Source organism: Puma concolor, chromosome E1 (genome assembly GCF_028749965.1).
Source record: "Puma concolor isolate L17-30 chromosome E1, mPumCon1.1.hap2, whole genome shotgun sequence".
NCBI classification, from domain to species: Eukaryota; Metazoa; Chordata; class Mammalia; order Carnivora; family Felidae; genus Puma; species Puma concolor.
Window position 1 is genome coordinate 30,368,305 of NC_141680.1, and position 16,299 is coordinate 30,384,603.

General features: G+C 43.2%; 1 protein-coding gene across 3 annotated transcripts; it reads left to right on the forward strand.

Annotated features, from left to right (window-relative positions):
* The first annotated feature begins 156 nt into the window (after window positions 1-156).
* On the forward strand, window positions 157-16,081 carry VEZF1 (vascular endothelial zinc finger 1). 3 transcript variants are annotated; one of them, XM_086686871.1, is made up of 6 exons: window positions 157-228; window positions 5,561-6,255; window positions 7,026-7,089; window positions 8,169-8,370; window positions 9,637-9,780; window positions 12,654-16,081. In XM_086686871.1, the coding sequence occupies exons 1-6, from the start codon at window positions 172-174 to the stop codon at window positions 13,079-13,081; spliced, it is 1,590 nt and encodes a 529-aa protein (XP_086542997.1). In that variant the 5' UTR covers window positions 157-171; the 3' UTR covers window positions 13,082-16,081. The 3 variants fall into 3 exon arrangements, with proteins under 3 accessions (XP_086542997.1, XP_086542995.1, XP_086542996.1); XM_086686869.1 differs by lacking the exon at window positions 157-228 and adding an exon at window positions 624-865 and having other exon boundaries at window positions 8,187-8,370; XM_086686870.1 differs by lacking the exon at window positions 157-228 and adding an exon at window positions 641-865.
* The last annotated feature ends 218 nt before the right edge of the window (window positions 16,082-16,299 follow it).

Here is a 16,299-nt window from a genome sequence, read left to right on the forward strand (position 1 = left end):
CCCTTCGCCCAAGAATAAGCCAGTAATGACATCTCTACGCGTGGGAAGTGTTTCCCTCAGCTGGGAGGATCTGAGGCTGCACCCCAGTGGGATTCCTTGCTAGAGCTGGAGGGCCGCTCCGAGGTAGATGCACATCGCAAGCAGGAGTGCGGAGGGGTTAGCTGGCTGGGGATGAAATACCAGACGGGAGAGACACTCCAAGTCCTGGGGGCTTCCCCCAATTTGGAGGCACGGTAGCGCGGCGCATACGGGACTGAAGAGCCAGGTGACCGCCGTGGCCTGCGCCTGCCGCCGAGGGTCTGACAGGGACGCGACGCTGCTGGGCACCGCGTTGGAGTCCCGGGAGACGGCGCCGCAGTGCCCAGCGAGTCCGCGCCAGACCCTGGCGTCCTCCATCTTCTCTCCTGCGCTCCCCCTGCTCCGGCTGCCTGAGCCGCGGACCGCAGCACCACACACCCCCGCGGGGGGGGACGCCGCGCCCCATCCCCGCCCCCGGCCCCACCCCAGCCCCCCCGCGGAGGCCCTGACCCCACCGCCGGCGGGCGCTGGCTGAGCTCCGAGGCGGCGAGTCTGCGGCGGGGACGCCCAGAAGGGGTCCGGGCGGCTGGGGGCGGCGGCGGCCGGGTCGGGGCTCCCCCCCCGCCCGCGCTCGCCGCGGCGGTGGTGCGTCCCGGAGGTTACCGGAAGTGGCCGCGCTCGGCGCTGCCATGTTGAGGAGCCGCCGCTGCCGCTGCCGCCGCCGCCGCCGCCGCCGCTTTGTTGTCGCCTCCTCCGGCTGAGGAGGCTCCCCGAGCGGGGGGAGTGGGGAGGAGGGGGGTCGGCCGCCGCAGCCATGGAGGCCAACTGGACCGCGTTCCTGTTCCAGGTACTGGGGGCCCCCCCCGGGGGGGGCACGGGGGGGACAGGGGGGCCGGGCCCCGGGCTGGCGGGCGGGCGGGCGCTCCTCCTCCCCTCCCTCCCGGCTCCGCTCTCCGGCCCGGCCTTAATCCCCCTTTGTTTTTCCGCCCGCCCGCCCCGGCGGAGCGGGGCTGCTGAGGTGAAAGGAGGCGGCCTCACGGGGTGCGGGGGAGAGAGCAGGCCTCGGGGTGAACCCCGGGCCCCCCCTAACACACTCACGCACACGCACACACCCTTCCCTCCCGCCCTGAAGGGGAAGGGAGGAGGCCGGTCGCTGTCACCACCCGCGGCCCAGAGAAAGGAGGGCGCCGGGCCGCTGGATAGCGCGGGCCGCTTGGCCACCGCGCGCTCGGCCCGGGCCCGCACCGTGGGGTGAGGGGGGGTCCCCAGGTCCTACTCTGAGACACCCCCCCACACACACACACTTCATCCATCTTTCGCTCTCCTGCCGTTTAATCTCCCTCTCTTTTTGTGTATGTGTTGACTTTCTGACCCCCCCATCCCCGCGAATAGCGGGTATCCCTGGGTTCCCCGCCACTCCCCCTTCCCGCCCCCCCCCCGTGTTTACCCTGTTGGGGGGTGTTCTTAGTGAGTCTCCCCTCCCCAAACTTTTTCACTGGATTACATTTTTTCTCTCGCAAGCCTTTGCCGAACCTTGGCAGCTGACACCCTCTCCCTCTGTCCAGCTCTCCCGCCGTCCCATTCAGCCCGGGGAATCCCCCAGCCGGGCCGGGGCGGGGGGAGCGGTGGGGGCCGGGACTCCAGGAGGCCCGACCTTCTCCCGGAGCAATTTTCCCTCTCGTCCCACCTCGAACGTTTCCTCCTACCAAGTGGGGGAGACGGAAAGTGGAGACAGCAAACAAAGTCCGCTTACAAAGCCCCCAGATGAGTCATTCGTTGGGGTGTTGGTCTACACTTTCTGCAAGAAACTTAAAAGTGACTGTAGCCGATACGTTGGCACTCCTCTTGCCCGCCTGTTTTAGGTGGGGGACCCCTGTTGGGAAGACCTAGGCTGGAACTTATTTTTTCCCTGCCTCATTTCTATTTGCAAACGAATCGCTTAGTGGGCAGTAGTGATGAGCTCACGGGAAAACTTCGGAACCGGAGGAGGTTAAGAAGCTTGTCACTTTAAATGCGTTCTTCCCGCCTCTCTGGGTTATTTTCCTTCTTTGAATAACTGTGAAATCCCAAACGCCTTGCTTGGGCGCTGGAGACCTTTGAAACTAACCAGGAATGGATGCAGAATTCTCAAAAAATCCTCCCAGCCACTGGACCCATCCCAGTGGAGATAATATAGGGAATTGGATAATTCAGACATTACCTATTGTGTAGAGCTGGTATATTGTTTTCAAACATATTTTCTTTCAAATGTGAGTAAATTTGATTTTTAAGTAGTTATTGAAATATATTCGGGCTTCTTAAAATTGAAGATACACAAAATTTGTCAAACTTCTTTTCTCATTCTGATCTAGTATTGTTTTATCATGCTTTAAGTCTACCTAAAAAATGCATTGGGGAAGATATGATGTATAACTACCTGGCATCCAGATTGGTGTAAAGGTGGCAAATGCCCTCTCTAGAAAACGCTTTCAAATGGTCTTTTTAAAACATGGGATTAATGGGCCACCTAAGTGATTTTCATTTGAAGAATGCTTTAGATTTACCATATTAAATCTGCTGTATGTAAACTTAATGGTGATTGAAAAAAAAGGAGAGTTCTTTATGTAAAGGAAAAACCTATAACTAAATTTTGGAAAGCTAGTTGAACATTTTTTTGGAATACTTTTATTCTTTTCCTGGATAAGACAAATGCCAATCATTTATTGATCAACTTGTTAATTAGACTTTATATTATTGAATTTTTTTTCAGCAATTAAAATCTTTTTCTCCACCTGATGGAGAAGTGTGAAAGCTAATATTTGATCCTGGGTTTGGCAATGTGTGCGGTGAAAATTGTTGGAAAAATAATTTAGAGCCAAAGACAGTGGAATGGGTTCAGAGAATATTTCAGTCTTTTCTATAGAAAGGTATGAATAGACTTATTCAGTTTCAGTTTTAAGTAATTTTCCCTGGGGAAATGGGAGAGTTAAACTCTCTCGTTTGTTTCCTAGAGCATACTGTGGAATTTGTATTTTAAAACAGTTTAATACCTGCTTGCTTTCCAGATAACCTGGTGGAAAGTGAAAGCCATAGCTGTTAAGATGTTTGATGGATGATTCTCCTAACAGGACATTCAAGATATGACTCACTGATGCTAATTTGTTTCAGTACAAAATCTTTTGCCCTCTGGCACTGGAGATTTCATGGTGCTATATCCTACCACCCTGGGTGATGAAATAACATTTCTGTTTTGTTTTTTGCCAACCCCAGAAAAAGGAAGGCTTGGGCAGGGTTAAAAAAGCCTTCAAGTTGAAAGAGATGGGAGATAAAATGAAAGCTTTGGTTTGATGATACTAGTCAAATAAAAGTCTACCCAGAATTTTTTTTTTTCTTTAATCACTTAACTGAAGGCAGGCCATGGTGGTTATTTTACTCTGTCTCTCCCTCAGTGAACAAGTTGGGGAAATCCAGTTCCCCTCTTAGAAGGCTTCACGTAGAAGTGTGGGGATCCTAGGAATCCTCAGAGAGTGATTCCCATAGTGGTCGAGGCATTCTACAGCATTTCACCCAAGAAGCAGGGACCTGGTGTGACCCTCGTGTGAGAGTGAGCTTCAGCAATGCTGTAAAAATACTTTATGTTGCCACAGACCTCTGAATTGGTAAAATGGCAGTAAGTGCTTTTAGTACTCCATCGAACTAATGGTTGTTCAGAATTGAAAAATGCCTCTAAACACTATAAGTCTGAACTTTGGCCAGAAGATTTGCATTCCCTATTATCTGATCTGTTAGCCTTTGAAATTGTATATCGTGAGCTATCTTCAGCTATTAACTGTTTGTATACTCTATGGAAACTTGGGTATACAGGTTGGAAAGGGGGTAAGATTTGCATCCAAATTCTGTAAAGTTTCTACTAATGTCTCCTGGGCAGACACTGACATTTACAGTAGCTCCATAAATTAAATTAAAAGTGGACTGTAATTCAGTATGATCCCTGAGTCCAGAAAGATACTCATGAGTAAGCACACAATTTCTGTATTTCCAGGACTGAAAGGGTGATTCAACCAAAATTATTAAATTGAAACTGGTAGCTGTGGATACCACACTTCCTAATGATTTGGGGAGACTGGTTCCAGGCTTAGCTGCTGTGCTGCCGTCACGTAAATATTACAGCTATGTGAGATAGACACTCTTATCCATCAGGGGAGAAGCTCTGAGCATGTGTGTCTGTCTCCTTGTTATTTTCTTCTTAATCAAGTTAACTGTAGGATCTGTGATTATAGAGTGAGAAGGGTAAATAAGTGGCTAGGGTGTCTAAGATGATGGGATGGGCCCTCCTAGGATGTTGTGTGCTTAAAATATTTGGAACTCTTGCCTTCGAATGCATGTATCCTTTTAGGATTACAAAACTCAAGCATAGGGGCTTGAGCCCACTATCAAAAGTTGCAAAAATAATGGTGGTAAAAAGTACAACGTATCAGGAAGAACTATTTCAGGAATTTTCCCCATCATTTCCTAATTGTTTATCAGTATGGAGAATTTTAAAAGAAGCAAAACCAAGAGAGTAACTACTCATAAATACCAAGAACATGATCCACGACAAAATTTTGGTTTCAGTGCAGCTAAAGAAAATTTCTAGACAGCGTCCAGTTCTGGAGTGGAGAAGCACATTATAACAGCAAATGTCTAATACTTTAACGAAACATCCAAGTGCTGGAAGAAGATGGAAATGAAAGGAATTTTAATTATTTACGGTTTGTGTTCTCTTGCTAGTCCGTCTCTGAGAGTTTCAGGTTTGAACAACTAGTGTTGTTAAAGGATGCAGATTTCCAGCGTAAGAGTAAATGAACTGGGAAACAACTGACAGGTGTTTTGCTGTGGGCTACCTTCACACATGCCTTCCAGGCTGATTAATAGCAGGTTTAATTTCAGTCAATCTTTTAGTAATAAAGTAAAGTAAAAACTTTAAAAGGAAACTTACCAAACCGTGTTTGTATTCAGAGAGCTAGATTCCTGTTATCTCTTAGCAACAGCCTCCTTCCTCCAGCCCTAAGTTTTCTGATGGAAAGGGAGAGACAGTGCCTTTCTTTTCCTAGGTAAAATAGACAAATAGATGATTATGTGTATACATGTGTATGTATATGAATGTGTAGTGTGTGTGTTACTGCAGTAAGGAACTCGCAGATACTTAGTCTGGAGTGTGACTTTTTTTTTTTTTTTTTTTTGGACAAGTTATTTAAATTTGGTTTCAGCACTGACAGACTAACGCAAACTGATTCCATCCGCTGGTATGTCCCTTATGAACCAGGGTGGTGTGTAGTCAGCTGTTTGAAAGCAAGATCACTGTCAGCAACTTGGTCATAAAAGTTTTGTGTCTGCACAGTGATTTTAATGCTTTGTACTGGAAGCTCTAAGGGTCTCTAGGTGGTTGCTGGATCACTGCTGCAGGGAGTAGCTTACAGGCTCTTTGATTGTTTCTTCTGGTCTCTGTTGTCTGTGGGACATGTTGAATTTTGAAGGCCATTGTGAGAGGCTGAGTTTCTGAAGTGTAAATGTTTGGTTTTAGGCCCATGAAGCCTCCCATCACCAACAGCAGGCAGCACAGAACAGCTTGCTGCCCCTCCTGAGCTCTGCTGTGGAACCCCCTGATCAGAAACCATTGCTTCCAATACCAATAACTCAGAAACCTCAAGCAGCACCAGAAACATTAAAGGATGCCATTGGGATTAAAAAAGAAAAACCCAAAACTTCATTTGTGTGCACTTACTGCAGTAAAGCTTTCAGGGACAGCTATCACCTGAGGCGCCACGAGTCCTGCCACACAGGGATCAAGTTGGTGTCCCGGTCAAAGAAAACTCCCACTACGGTGGTTCCCCTCATCTCCACCATCGCTGGGGACAGCAGCAGAACTTCGTTGGTCTCAACCATTGCTGGCATCTTATCAACAGTCACTACATCTTCCTCGGGCACCAACCCCAGCAGCAGTGCCAGCACCACAGCTATGCCCGTGACCCAGTCTGTCAAGAAACCCAGTAAGCCTGTCAAGAAGAACCATGCCTGCGAGATGTGTGGGAAGGCCTTCCGAGACGTGTACCACCTCAACCGGCACAAGCTCTCCCATTCGGACGAAAAGCCCTTCGAGTGTCCTGTTTGTAATCAGCGCTTCAAGAGGAAGGACCGGATGACTTACCATGTGAGGTCTCACGAAGGAGGCATCACCAAACCCTATACTTGCAGTGTTTGTGGGAAAGGCTTCTCGAGGTACTGCATTTTGCTTTGCTTTGCTTTCATTATGGTATCAGTGAACTTCAGTTTTGTCTCTTTGCGATCTAGAAGGTTTATGTGAGAATAGCTGTGGGCAGGCCTGTGTTATTAGAGGAGATTGGTGATAGATAAAGTATTACACCTCCAGGTCTCATTTCAGTGTGGTGTGGTTGGCAAGTGATGACACAGTGATTAGCTTAATATTTCAGCTGAGAAGTGCCTTGGTGGACTGGGGTCTTCATTTGGCACATCAGTAATTCTGGTCACTGCAAAACCACTAGTTTCCAATTCAGTCGGGTGACTAGATACGAGGTTCACTGTGCAAATCAAAGAAACTTATTTCCTGGCAGTTGGGATGACCTTGGATACTCATAGTAAAAGTCGTAGGAGGACGTTTTTCCGTTTATCTGTGGTTACTAACATTTCACTAATTTTCATTTTCAAGGCTTTTAAAATTAATAGAGTAGTAGCTGTCTTTGGCAAGTGTTAGGACTAAAACTTTGGGTATTTTATAATTTAAAGAACCAAGACCTAACATGATTTGATGTTGACTAGGAGAGAAAAATTAACAGGTAAAGAACTAAGACTTTTGTTTGTGGTAAGAGAGGTAAGGAGGCTTGCGCTGGGGGGAGGGGGAGTTGGTAATTCGGCTAGCTTTCTTTAAAATGCCCCCCACCCAAAGCTGCCAAGCATGTAAACATCACAGTGAGTAGCATTTCTCAATGTGTGTTCCATTACATCTTCTGTTGAAACTCTCTCTTTCACAGGCCTGACCACTTAAGCTGTCACGTAAAACATGTCCATTCAACAGAAAGACCCTTCAAATGCCAAGTAAGAGTTAAAATGACTTATCCTTAGTGTAGCACTTAATGCACATTATCCAAAAGGTCTGAGCCAATCAAATCTCACCGTTCTTGAATAGTCTTAAAATCACTGACTTGAGTAAATGTGGTCCATTTGAATTCTGGTTTTATACGAGATAAATGACAGCTTCTATTTCTGTGAGGCAAGAGCATTTAAAAATGTAAATGTGTTGTTTTTGTTAAGCTACATTTCCCTTTCCTTAGGCAACAGTATTTATTGTTATAAGAAAAAAATTTATAGTCTGGCAAAGGTCATTATGTGTTTGAAATGAATGAAATAAATGAATGAAATGCTTTAAATTATTTGCTGGGTTGATGATTGAGGTTGTTTTAACTGTAATAGAAGAAAACTAGGAATTTTCTCCCAAATGTTATCACTTACTGGATGTTTGTCTGCCAAATTGGGGTATTTTCTAGTTGTTTGAAAATCTGTTGATTTTATTTCACATAAGTTGTGATAATGAAAAGGTTAGGAATCTTGCTAAATCAGATGACTTTTTTAGACCTCAGTAATTTTAGTTTGTTGTTGGAAGTCTTTTTGTGCTCCTTTCAGTTAAATGTGTTAATGACTGACTTTATTAAGTAAATGATTTGAACTGTAAGAAAAATCCAATTCGAGGAAGGAAGCTAGTGTCATTTGAATGAGTGCCTGCTATGTGCGAGGCCTCGGGCCAGTCTCTTAATCCCACCAATAAATTTGTGAGGTAGGTATTATTTACCTTCATTTTACAGATGAAGAAACACATTCAGATAGGTTAACTAATTTGCTCAGTGTTACCTTGTCGTGAATCAAGGAGCTGGATTTAAATCCAGGTTTAACTGACTCTACGGCTCACATCTTTTCAGTACTTACTCTGTGTTGATATTTTTTCTTCCCTCAAAACGTAAGGGTCTAAAATTCATCGAGTGTTTTGTCATGATGGCGATTCTAGGTAACACATGCAGTTCAGATTCAACTCAGTCTGCTTGCGGACATGGATAGGGTAATGCCTAGAATATAACGTACTTTAAAATGAGTAGAACAGGATAGTCTATATTTAAAAAAAGTTTTCCTCCCTCATGCAGACATGCACTGCTGCCTTTGCCACCAAAGACAGACTGCGGACACACATGGTGCGCCACGAAGGCAAGGTATCGTGTAACATCTGTGGGAAGCTTCTGAGTGCAGCGTACATCACCAGCCACTTAAAGACACACGGGCAGAGCCAAAGTATCAACTGTAATACATGTAAACAAGGCATCAGTAAAAGTAGGTGACACTTCAAATTATATTTCTGTCGCATTTGAGATTGGTGAAATCTGAGTGTTTTGATAATGTATTGAAGGTATTTTCACTGTGCTGTCAGTACATTCACGTTCATCTTACATGTTTCCTCCCATCACCAAAGCGTGTAAACACACATCAATGGAGAGTAGATACTGATGTTAGAAACAGACCTCACCTGTGTGTATACAGACAGCATTGACAAGCCCTCCGCTAATTTTGCTTTCAGTCCTGTGCTTGTCTACTAACGACACCCAAGTTAGAAAAGCATAATTTTCCCGTAGCTGTTTTTCAATGCGTCCCTTCTTCTATAGAGTTTGACTAAAAGGCTCTAGTGTTTTAGAATTGCGGCAGCAGAAGCCACACTAGGAAGTTGCATCTTATGCTGGGCAATTTTGATTGTTTTTATTCAGTGTTAGGAAGATTCTCAAGCATCAATGTCTCCTAACTACTGATTGAGTTAATAACATGCCCTTAATAACCTTAAAGATGAAAGGAGTGTTATTAAGTTTGCTTTTCAGACCCAGATCTGTAGAGATAGGATATTCTATCCATTTGAAGGTGTTAAGTGCTTTGCCCACCTTAAATTCAGAATTGAAAATGGACTCTTTCAGGGACTTGTGGATAAAACCTGATACTTGCATCTGCCCAGGCTTTTTCTTTGAGATTGCCCTAACCACCAGGAGGAAGTATATTTCTCATTCCGTATCCTATTATATATGTACTTTGTGCGGCAGAAACATTAAGTTCTCAGAATAGGTGGCCAAAAGTGAGTGGGAAAGAACGTTTATTGTGTTTTAATCTCATCCATTTTCCTTCTTTGTAAGTACATTGGGTTTATTATCTAGCATGTCACACTTTGTTAACTTTACAAAAACTTACTTCTAGTGTATATTGTTGTGGTCAAGTAACCACCTAACTATATTAGATATTTTGGTGAGTGTGAATTTGTCCATTCTAATGTTAACGAAGTTCCCTTCCAAAAGACACTTGCTTTTCAATATAGCAAAGAATTCTTTTTTCCTTTTATATTGATTTTCCCTAGTTTTCTAGATTCTTTTCTTAATTTATCTATTTTGACCAATATAGACAGAAGCAGCAAAAGAAGATGCTCTGTAGTAAAAACTATCAAGTCCAATGATAAAGGTCAGAGAAGCATGAGGAGTCTAAGTATCCAAGTTTGGGGTTTTGAAAAAAATGGCTGCACTTTTTCAAGGTAAATGTAGCGTTTCTGGTTTATCTTTGGAGTAGCATGCATGAGTGAAGAGACCAGCAACCAGAAGCAGCAGCAGCAGCAGCAACAGCAGCAGCAGCAGCAACATGTGACGAGCTGGCCAGGGAAGCAGGTGGAGACACTGAGACTGTGGGAAGAAGCTGTCAAAGCAAGAAAGAAAGGTAAGATGAGGCAGTCAGTGCTCAAAGTGTGGCTAAAGAAGTGTTTTCGTTCTGTAGTTTATTTTCTTAAAGCTTTGCTATTTTCTGCTTTGTAGTGTTCTTTCTGTGTTGTATTATTCATTACGTGTTTCCGACTTTATAGTGCTGATAATCTTTTCTCTTGGTCTTATCCTTAATCTCATTCAGTCTGTCACTGGGGCTGGCATTAGCTTAACATATATGTACCAAGTTGTCGGGAACTTTAGTTGTTACTAAAATTGAGAATGGTTCCCTTTCCTTTCATGTATCTTCTAAAGAATCAGAGCATCACTTTTCAACATAGCTTTTTAACTTCATACCTATAGCTTTTGGCTTCTAGACTGTTGTGCAGCCATTTCAAATCAATCTTTTTGTCTATGTACCATCAGCCACGGGAGAGATTCCCGAAATTCCTTCTTTCCTTCCTGACCCCTACCATGTCTTATTCCTGTTTTATTTTAAATTCATAAGGAATCCCCTGGATGTAGGCTTCTTGTAATCCTTTGCTGTGTGGTTTTTTTTCCCTCTTTCACTTTCATGTAGTACGGCTGTTGCCTTGCACAGATCCCTTCTAAACACCCTGTACTTGGATAAAGATAAAAGGAATAGCCTCCTTTCTCATACATGTACTGGCATCGCAGCCAGATAGGCTTTCCACCCTTCCTCAGCTGCCACTTGCTCCTCTCTTGAAAATGAAAATTTGTCATTGTTCTAATAAAATGCTATATGGTTAGGAGAAGGGGTTGGGGGGGTGGGGGGAATGTATACGTGCCATGACAATTGCCCAGTGAGTGAAAGAAAGCATGTTACGGAGGATGTTTTACTTAAAGGAGTTGAGAGTAAAATTGTTGAAGTCCTGGAAAAAGATGATGTCAGACTGAAAGGAAAATGTGCAGGGTTGGGAAGGTGGCGCATGTGAGGGTGAAAGCTCCCTCTTTGGTATAAACAAGAATATCCTTAGCAGTGCTACCATCACCTCAAAAGTGAGTTGGTTTTCTCTTTCTTTCTGCACTCTTCCATTTGGTGTTGTATTTCAGTTTGCTTGCACAATAAGACTTGATTGTTTAGCTCATCTTCTGACCTCCATGAAACAAAATGCTATTGTAGTCCCATTTGTAGCATGAATATCTCTGGAAACCACCACTGATGTTAGAAACTTCTATATTCATGTTAGTAAAATGTCACATTTGGGGGCAGAGGAGACTCCTGCCCTGAAAATCTAAACTTGAATCAACGTGTCTCTTTTTTAAATAAGATAATGTTAAGTTCCCAAACCTGAGTGACAATCAGATCACCATCTTGGGAACTTTTTAAAAATACAGATATCCGGGTCGCCTGGGTGGCTCAGTGGGTTAAGCGTCTGGACTCTTGATTTCGGCTCAGGTCATGATCTTGAGGTTAGTGGAACTGAGCCCCGTGTCGGGCTCTGTGCCGACATTGCAGAGCCTGCTTGGGATACTCTCTCTCCATCTCTCTCTGCCCCTCCCCTGCACACACACTTGTGTGTGTGTGCGCCCTCCCTCAAATAAACATTAAAAAAAAAAAACAACAACAACCCAGATTTCCAAGATTCATGTAAATCTCACTATTGAATTTCCTGGGAGGCCTTTTTTTTTCTTTTTTTCCTTCAAGCTCCCTAGATAAATGATTTTGATCATCAGCCAGGTTTGGGAATTCCTGACAGAGAGTATGGAGTTCCATCATATTGATCAAGGAAGGGCTGCATGTTGACCCCAGGTTCCGTGTGGGAGTATGCAGACCTCCATCTTTAGTCTCAAATGTATTTCTCCATTTTGACAGCCAGGTTACACACAGCTAGCCCACCCACCTGTCTTCTTACTGCTGTTTTCTGACACACCAGCAGGTGGTGCTGAATTTTGTTGAGGGGTGGGGTGGGGGGGTCACCTCTGAGGCAGATTTTAAGAAATGACCAGGCATTGCTGGATAACAAGGACCAGGGTCCCCCAAATCACTGCAAGGGCTCCTTGATTAATTATTCCTCCTTGATATGGTTGATTTTATATGTGTGTGTGTGTGTGTGTGTGTGTGTGTGTGTGTGTGTGTGTGTGTATAGGCAATTAAATGACACTAGGCATAAAATTGTGTCAGCATCAGAAACACAAGAAATGGGAGTTTGGGAAGGAGAATATAAACCCATTCAGAGATATTTTGTCTTAACATAGTTAGGAAACCTAACCGGAAACAGGATTATTTAACTAAACAATTTTTCTAAGACTGAAATAAACATGATATTAAAATAGCCTTTTTACCAGTCCTACTTACAGATTTTTTAAAACCTTAACAGAATGTAGCTTCACCTCTGAATCTTTAGAGTTCATAGCAATGAGGACGCACAACTCTCTCCGCTAGTTACAGTGTGCCTTACCAGAAGATTTTTCTGATTACCTGTTCTTGTGTGACCATTGGCCCAGCGCTGTGTAAAACAGGCTCTTTCTCCTGGCCTGCCGATGGTTGGCTCTGCCTGCATGAAGCTGTAGTGAGAATACTAAGCCCTGCTTGCTATCTCTGCCCCCCAGAGTGCCTTGCAGAAATTAACTGATCTTCCCAGCATCACTGTGAGGTAGGTACATAAATCTAAACTTGAAACCAAAAGCACCAGGCTGAACAGGTTGCCCAAGTCCTTGTGGGAGGTACAGCATCAGAAAAGAGATTCATGCACCCCGCCCCCCCAGTTCTATGTTCAGAGAGCCTCCCTTCCTGATGACCACTTGGTAGAAAACTGTGTTTTCATTCATGAAATGTTTGTCCTTTTAATTAAAAAAAGTTGATTCAGAAACTGTGCATTTTGTTCATTGCTTTGGGAGTCTAAAGGCCATTTTGTCTTCTTATTTTAGAAGCTGCTAACCTGTGCCAAACCTCCACGGCTGCTACGACACCTGTGACTCTCACTACTCCATTCAATATAACGTCCTCTGTGTCGTCTGGGACGATGTCAAACCCAGTCACAGTGGCAGCTGCAATGAGCATGAGAAGTCCAGTAAATGTTTCAAGTGCAGTTAACATAACCAGCCCAATGAACATAGGGCACCCAGTAACTATAACCAGTCCGTTATCCATGACCTCTCCTTTAACACTCACTACCCCAGTCAACCTTCCCACCCCTGTCACTGCTCCAGTGAATATAGCACACCCTGTCACGATCACATCTCCAATGAACCTGCCCACACCTATGACGTTAGCTGCCCCTCTCAATATAGCAATGAGGCCTGTAGAGAGCATGCCTTTCTTACCCCAAGCTTTGCCTACATCACCACCTTGGTAAACAGTATTATAAAATCAAAATATGGGTTAAAGTAAATATTTACCAGCAACTTACTTTTAGTTTATTAAAGCAAAAAGTAAACCATGAAATCGGGAGATTTTATTACATTAGTTAATAATAGTGTAGTAGCATTTTTCTCCAATTTGGCTGGGATTATTCAAAGTAGGGTGTGTATGTAACTTATCACTGGACCACTTTAGTCTAATCAGAAATTCCTTTTAGCTGACAGCATTGCTTAAACAGGATAGTAGTTGGCAAGATAAAACGCCAGAATTAAAAACCAATCATAAAAAAGCAAAACCCATTTCAAAATAAAAAAACAGCATTATTGTTTCTAATCCCAAGAAATCATTTTATTCTAAACACTAGCAAAACTCTTCTCCCCATATAAAGTGGATGGGTGGATGGCTGATTTTAACCTGAAGTCCTAAATCCACAGACAGAGAGCTAGTGTAGAATTGTCTGTGTTTATTGTTTTTATGAGTAAATACATGCATTGTCATAATAAAATGCATTTCAGAGAATATGCATTTTACCTTTGGGAATATGTTAATTTCAGGCAGCATTCCCTATGGGAAAGGTGATACCAGCTCTGATATGCAAAGCATATGATAATTTATCATTCTAACTTCAACATATAATAGGGATTGTGACCTGATATTTGGAGATGTAAATATTGCTCAGCATATTAATCCTGATGGAATATAGCATTGTAGTTGACTTTTTAAAAAAAAAAAAAAAAATTAAAAAAACAACAACAACAACAACCAAAATATACAAATTGTGTTTTGGTAAGAAAAGGCCTCAACTGACAGCGGAGAAGTCAAGTGTGTGGACAGGCAGACTCCTAACAAACAGAGGCCAGTGGGACTCCTTTCAGGAGCCAAGGAATACTTTGGAACAGTTAAAATATATTGCTTTAAATTGGAAGATGCTGGAGGCACTGGGATGTGATATGCCCCTCTCTCTCCCAATCAGAGCCTGTTGATGTTACAACAGGGAAAGATGTGTTAGTTGCTCACTAGAGTTTATGTCTTATATTAAATTGTATACAGTTTTTATTCTAACCACTAACTAGGTAGTATGCCCCTTCAGAACAGCAGAGTGTATCTTTTTTTTTTTTTTAATTTCTCCTTCCGTTTCTTAATCAAGTATTGTTCAGATTTGTTCAACTTTGTAAATATGGACATCACTTTTTTTTTCTTTGAAAAAACACTTGTATCAGCTTTGTGGTGTTTTCAGGGAGACAGCTATCTGTACTCCCTGTAGAAACCCAGCAATGATTGTGCACGTTAAGACATGTGCTTTTTATTTCTTAGCAGGATGTTTTATCTCTGTACATAAAGTAGAAACCAAAAGTTAGGGAAACAGATACTCTTTACACCATCATGCCACACATGTTTTTAAAGCATTGTGTTTAAAAAAAAAAAAAAAAGTTACTAAAACCAAGACGCTGTGATTTTTTTAAGTTGCAATATGTTTCGGGTTTTGTTTTTTTTTTTCTTTTTTAATCTTGCAGTTAAGAGAAGTGGAATTTAGTTGTATTAATCTTGCAGAATGTTTGCAGGACTGACTATCAAACTGGATGACTTCCGTTTATACCCCACTGTGTCAGTTCAAGCATCAAACACCTTACATCTGAGGCAGACTTCCTACATCAGGGACAGGTATCTGTGTGTCATTATACAAAACAGTTCGAGGGGGTTGAACTACGTAGTAAAAAATAAAATAGTACTTAGTGTAAAATAATTTTATAAATGATCTTTTGTACTTTAGGACATTAAATTGTACAACTTTTGTATATATAAAAGCTTAGGAACTTTCTGTTTAGCAGGAAGGCAACACATTCCTACACTTTTAATGTATATGTTTGTTATAATGTCCATGTAAACATGCCCTATGTTTGTGCCTTTTAATTAGTTTGTCTCAATAAACAAAATGTAGAGAAAAATATGTAGCTATGACTTTGTTACAACTGTTCTATCCACAGTACAAAGATGGTTTGTTTTTAATCTGTAGAGCATTATGTGTGGACTACTGGAAGGACTTGTGTAGGGAAGGCCCATACGTGGCCCTGCTGAGGCCTGGATTGGGCAGGTAGTGGCCACATTTGGAGGAAGCCCAATTTCCTGGCATGCAGCCCCAGGACTGGGTTCTGGCTCTGCCTGCTGGGACCTGTCATCTCTTTGGCTGGGCTGGCAATCACCGTCCACCGTGATTCAGACAGCCCAGGCTTTCTCCACAGTGGCCCAAGGAGCAGTCCTCAGTGGGGGCAGGTGTGGACCCTACCCCCAGGCTAGAGTGTGGTCGTCAGAACCCTGAAAGTATTAGTTCTTAAAAAAAAAAAAAAAAAAAAAAAAAAAAAAAGATATATACTAGAAATGATTGTTTTATCAATTCATTGTATAATAAACAGGAGTGAGACTTCATTGTATGAGTTCAGTTAAAATGCTATTTTGTATGCATTCTTTATTCACTTAAGAAGCTTGTCTGCAATAATAAAGCCACGTCGTGTCTTCTTTTGGGAGGGAGAGAGTTGGCAGGAAGGGTGTGGCGGCGGGCCACTGAAGGGGGGGTGGCGATAGGTTGTGTGGTAAGATTCTCCTGTGTCTTGGAACTGGAATTGAGTTTTGATGCTGATGAACTGATTCAACCAAGTGTTGAAGGCACGACGGCCACCGCGCTACGAGAAAAGCAGAGTTTATTTTTCCCTTCTGGTTGTAACCTGGTTGAGAGCTTCCCTTTATCAGATTGGCAGCTAAACAGTTGTATTAGATAATCCTCAAATCTGACATCAGCCTGTTATGCTCTAGGGCTCGCTGCTTGGCCTGCATTTGCCTTTTATTGTATACCCATTTCCCTCCTAAGGTGTGCTCCTAAACGAAGGTTTCTATGTAAGCAGATGATGATTTTTCCTGTCAATACCAGCACTGTATTACTAACATGCAAAATACTGCAGATTTATTTTGACAAATTAAAGTTAACCGGTCACAAATGTTATGGATTGCTTAATATCTCAGAAGCTTCACCGGTTCACCGTGATGGTACAGCAATGTTGAAAGCACTTGCTTCTCCAGGTAGTATGCATCAGCACGGGGCTGGAGGAACGGGGAGGGACTGATGTCCAACTGGTTGGTACCGAGCTCCTGCAGAGAAGGGAGGGTGGAAATGCACCAGACTGACCCCACAAGTACTGCCAGTCCGCCTGAGGAAAGTCT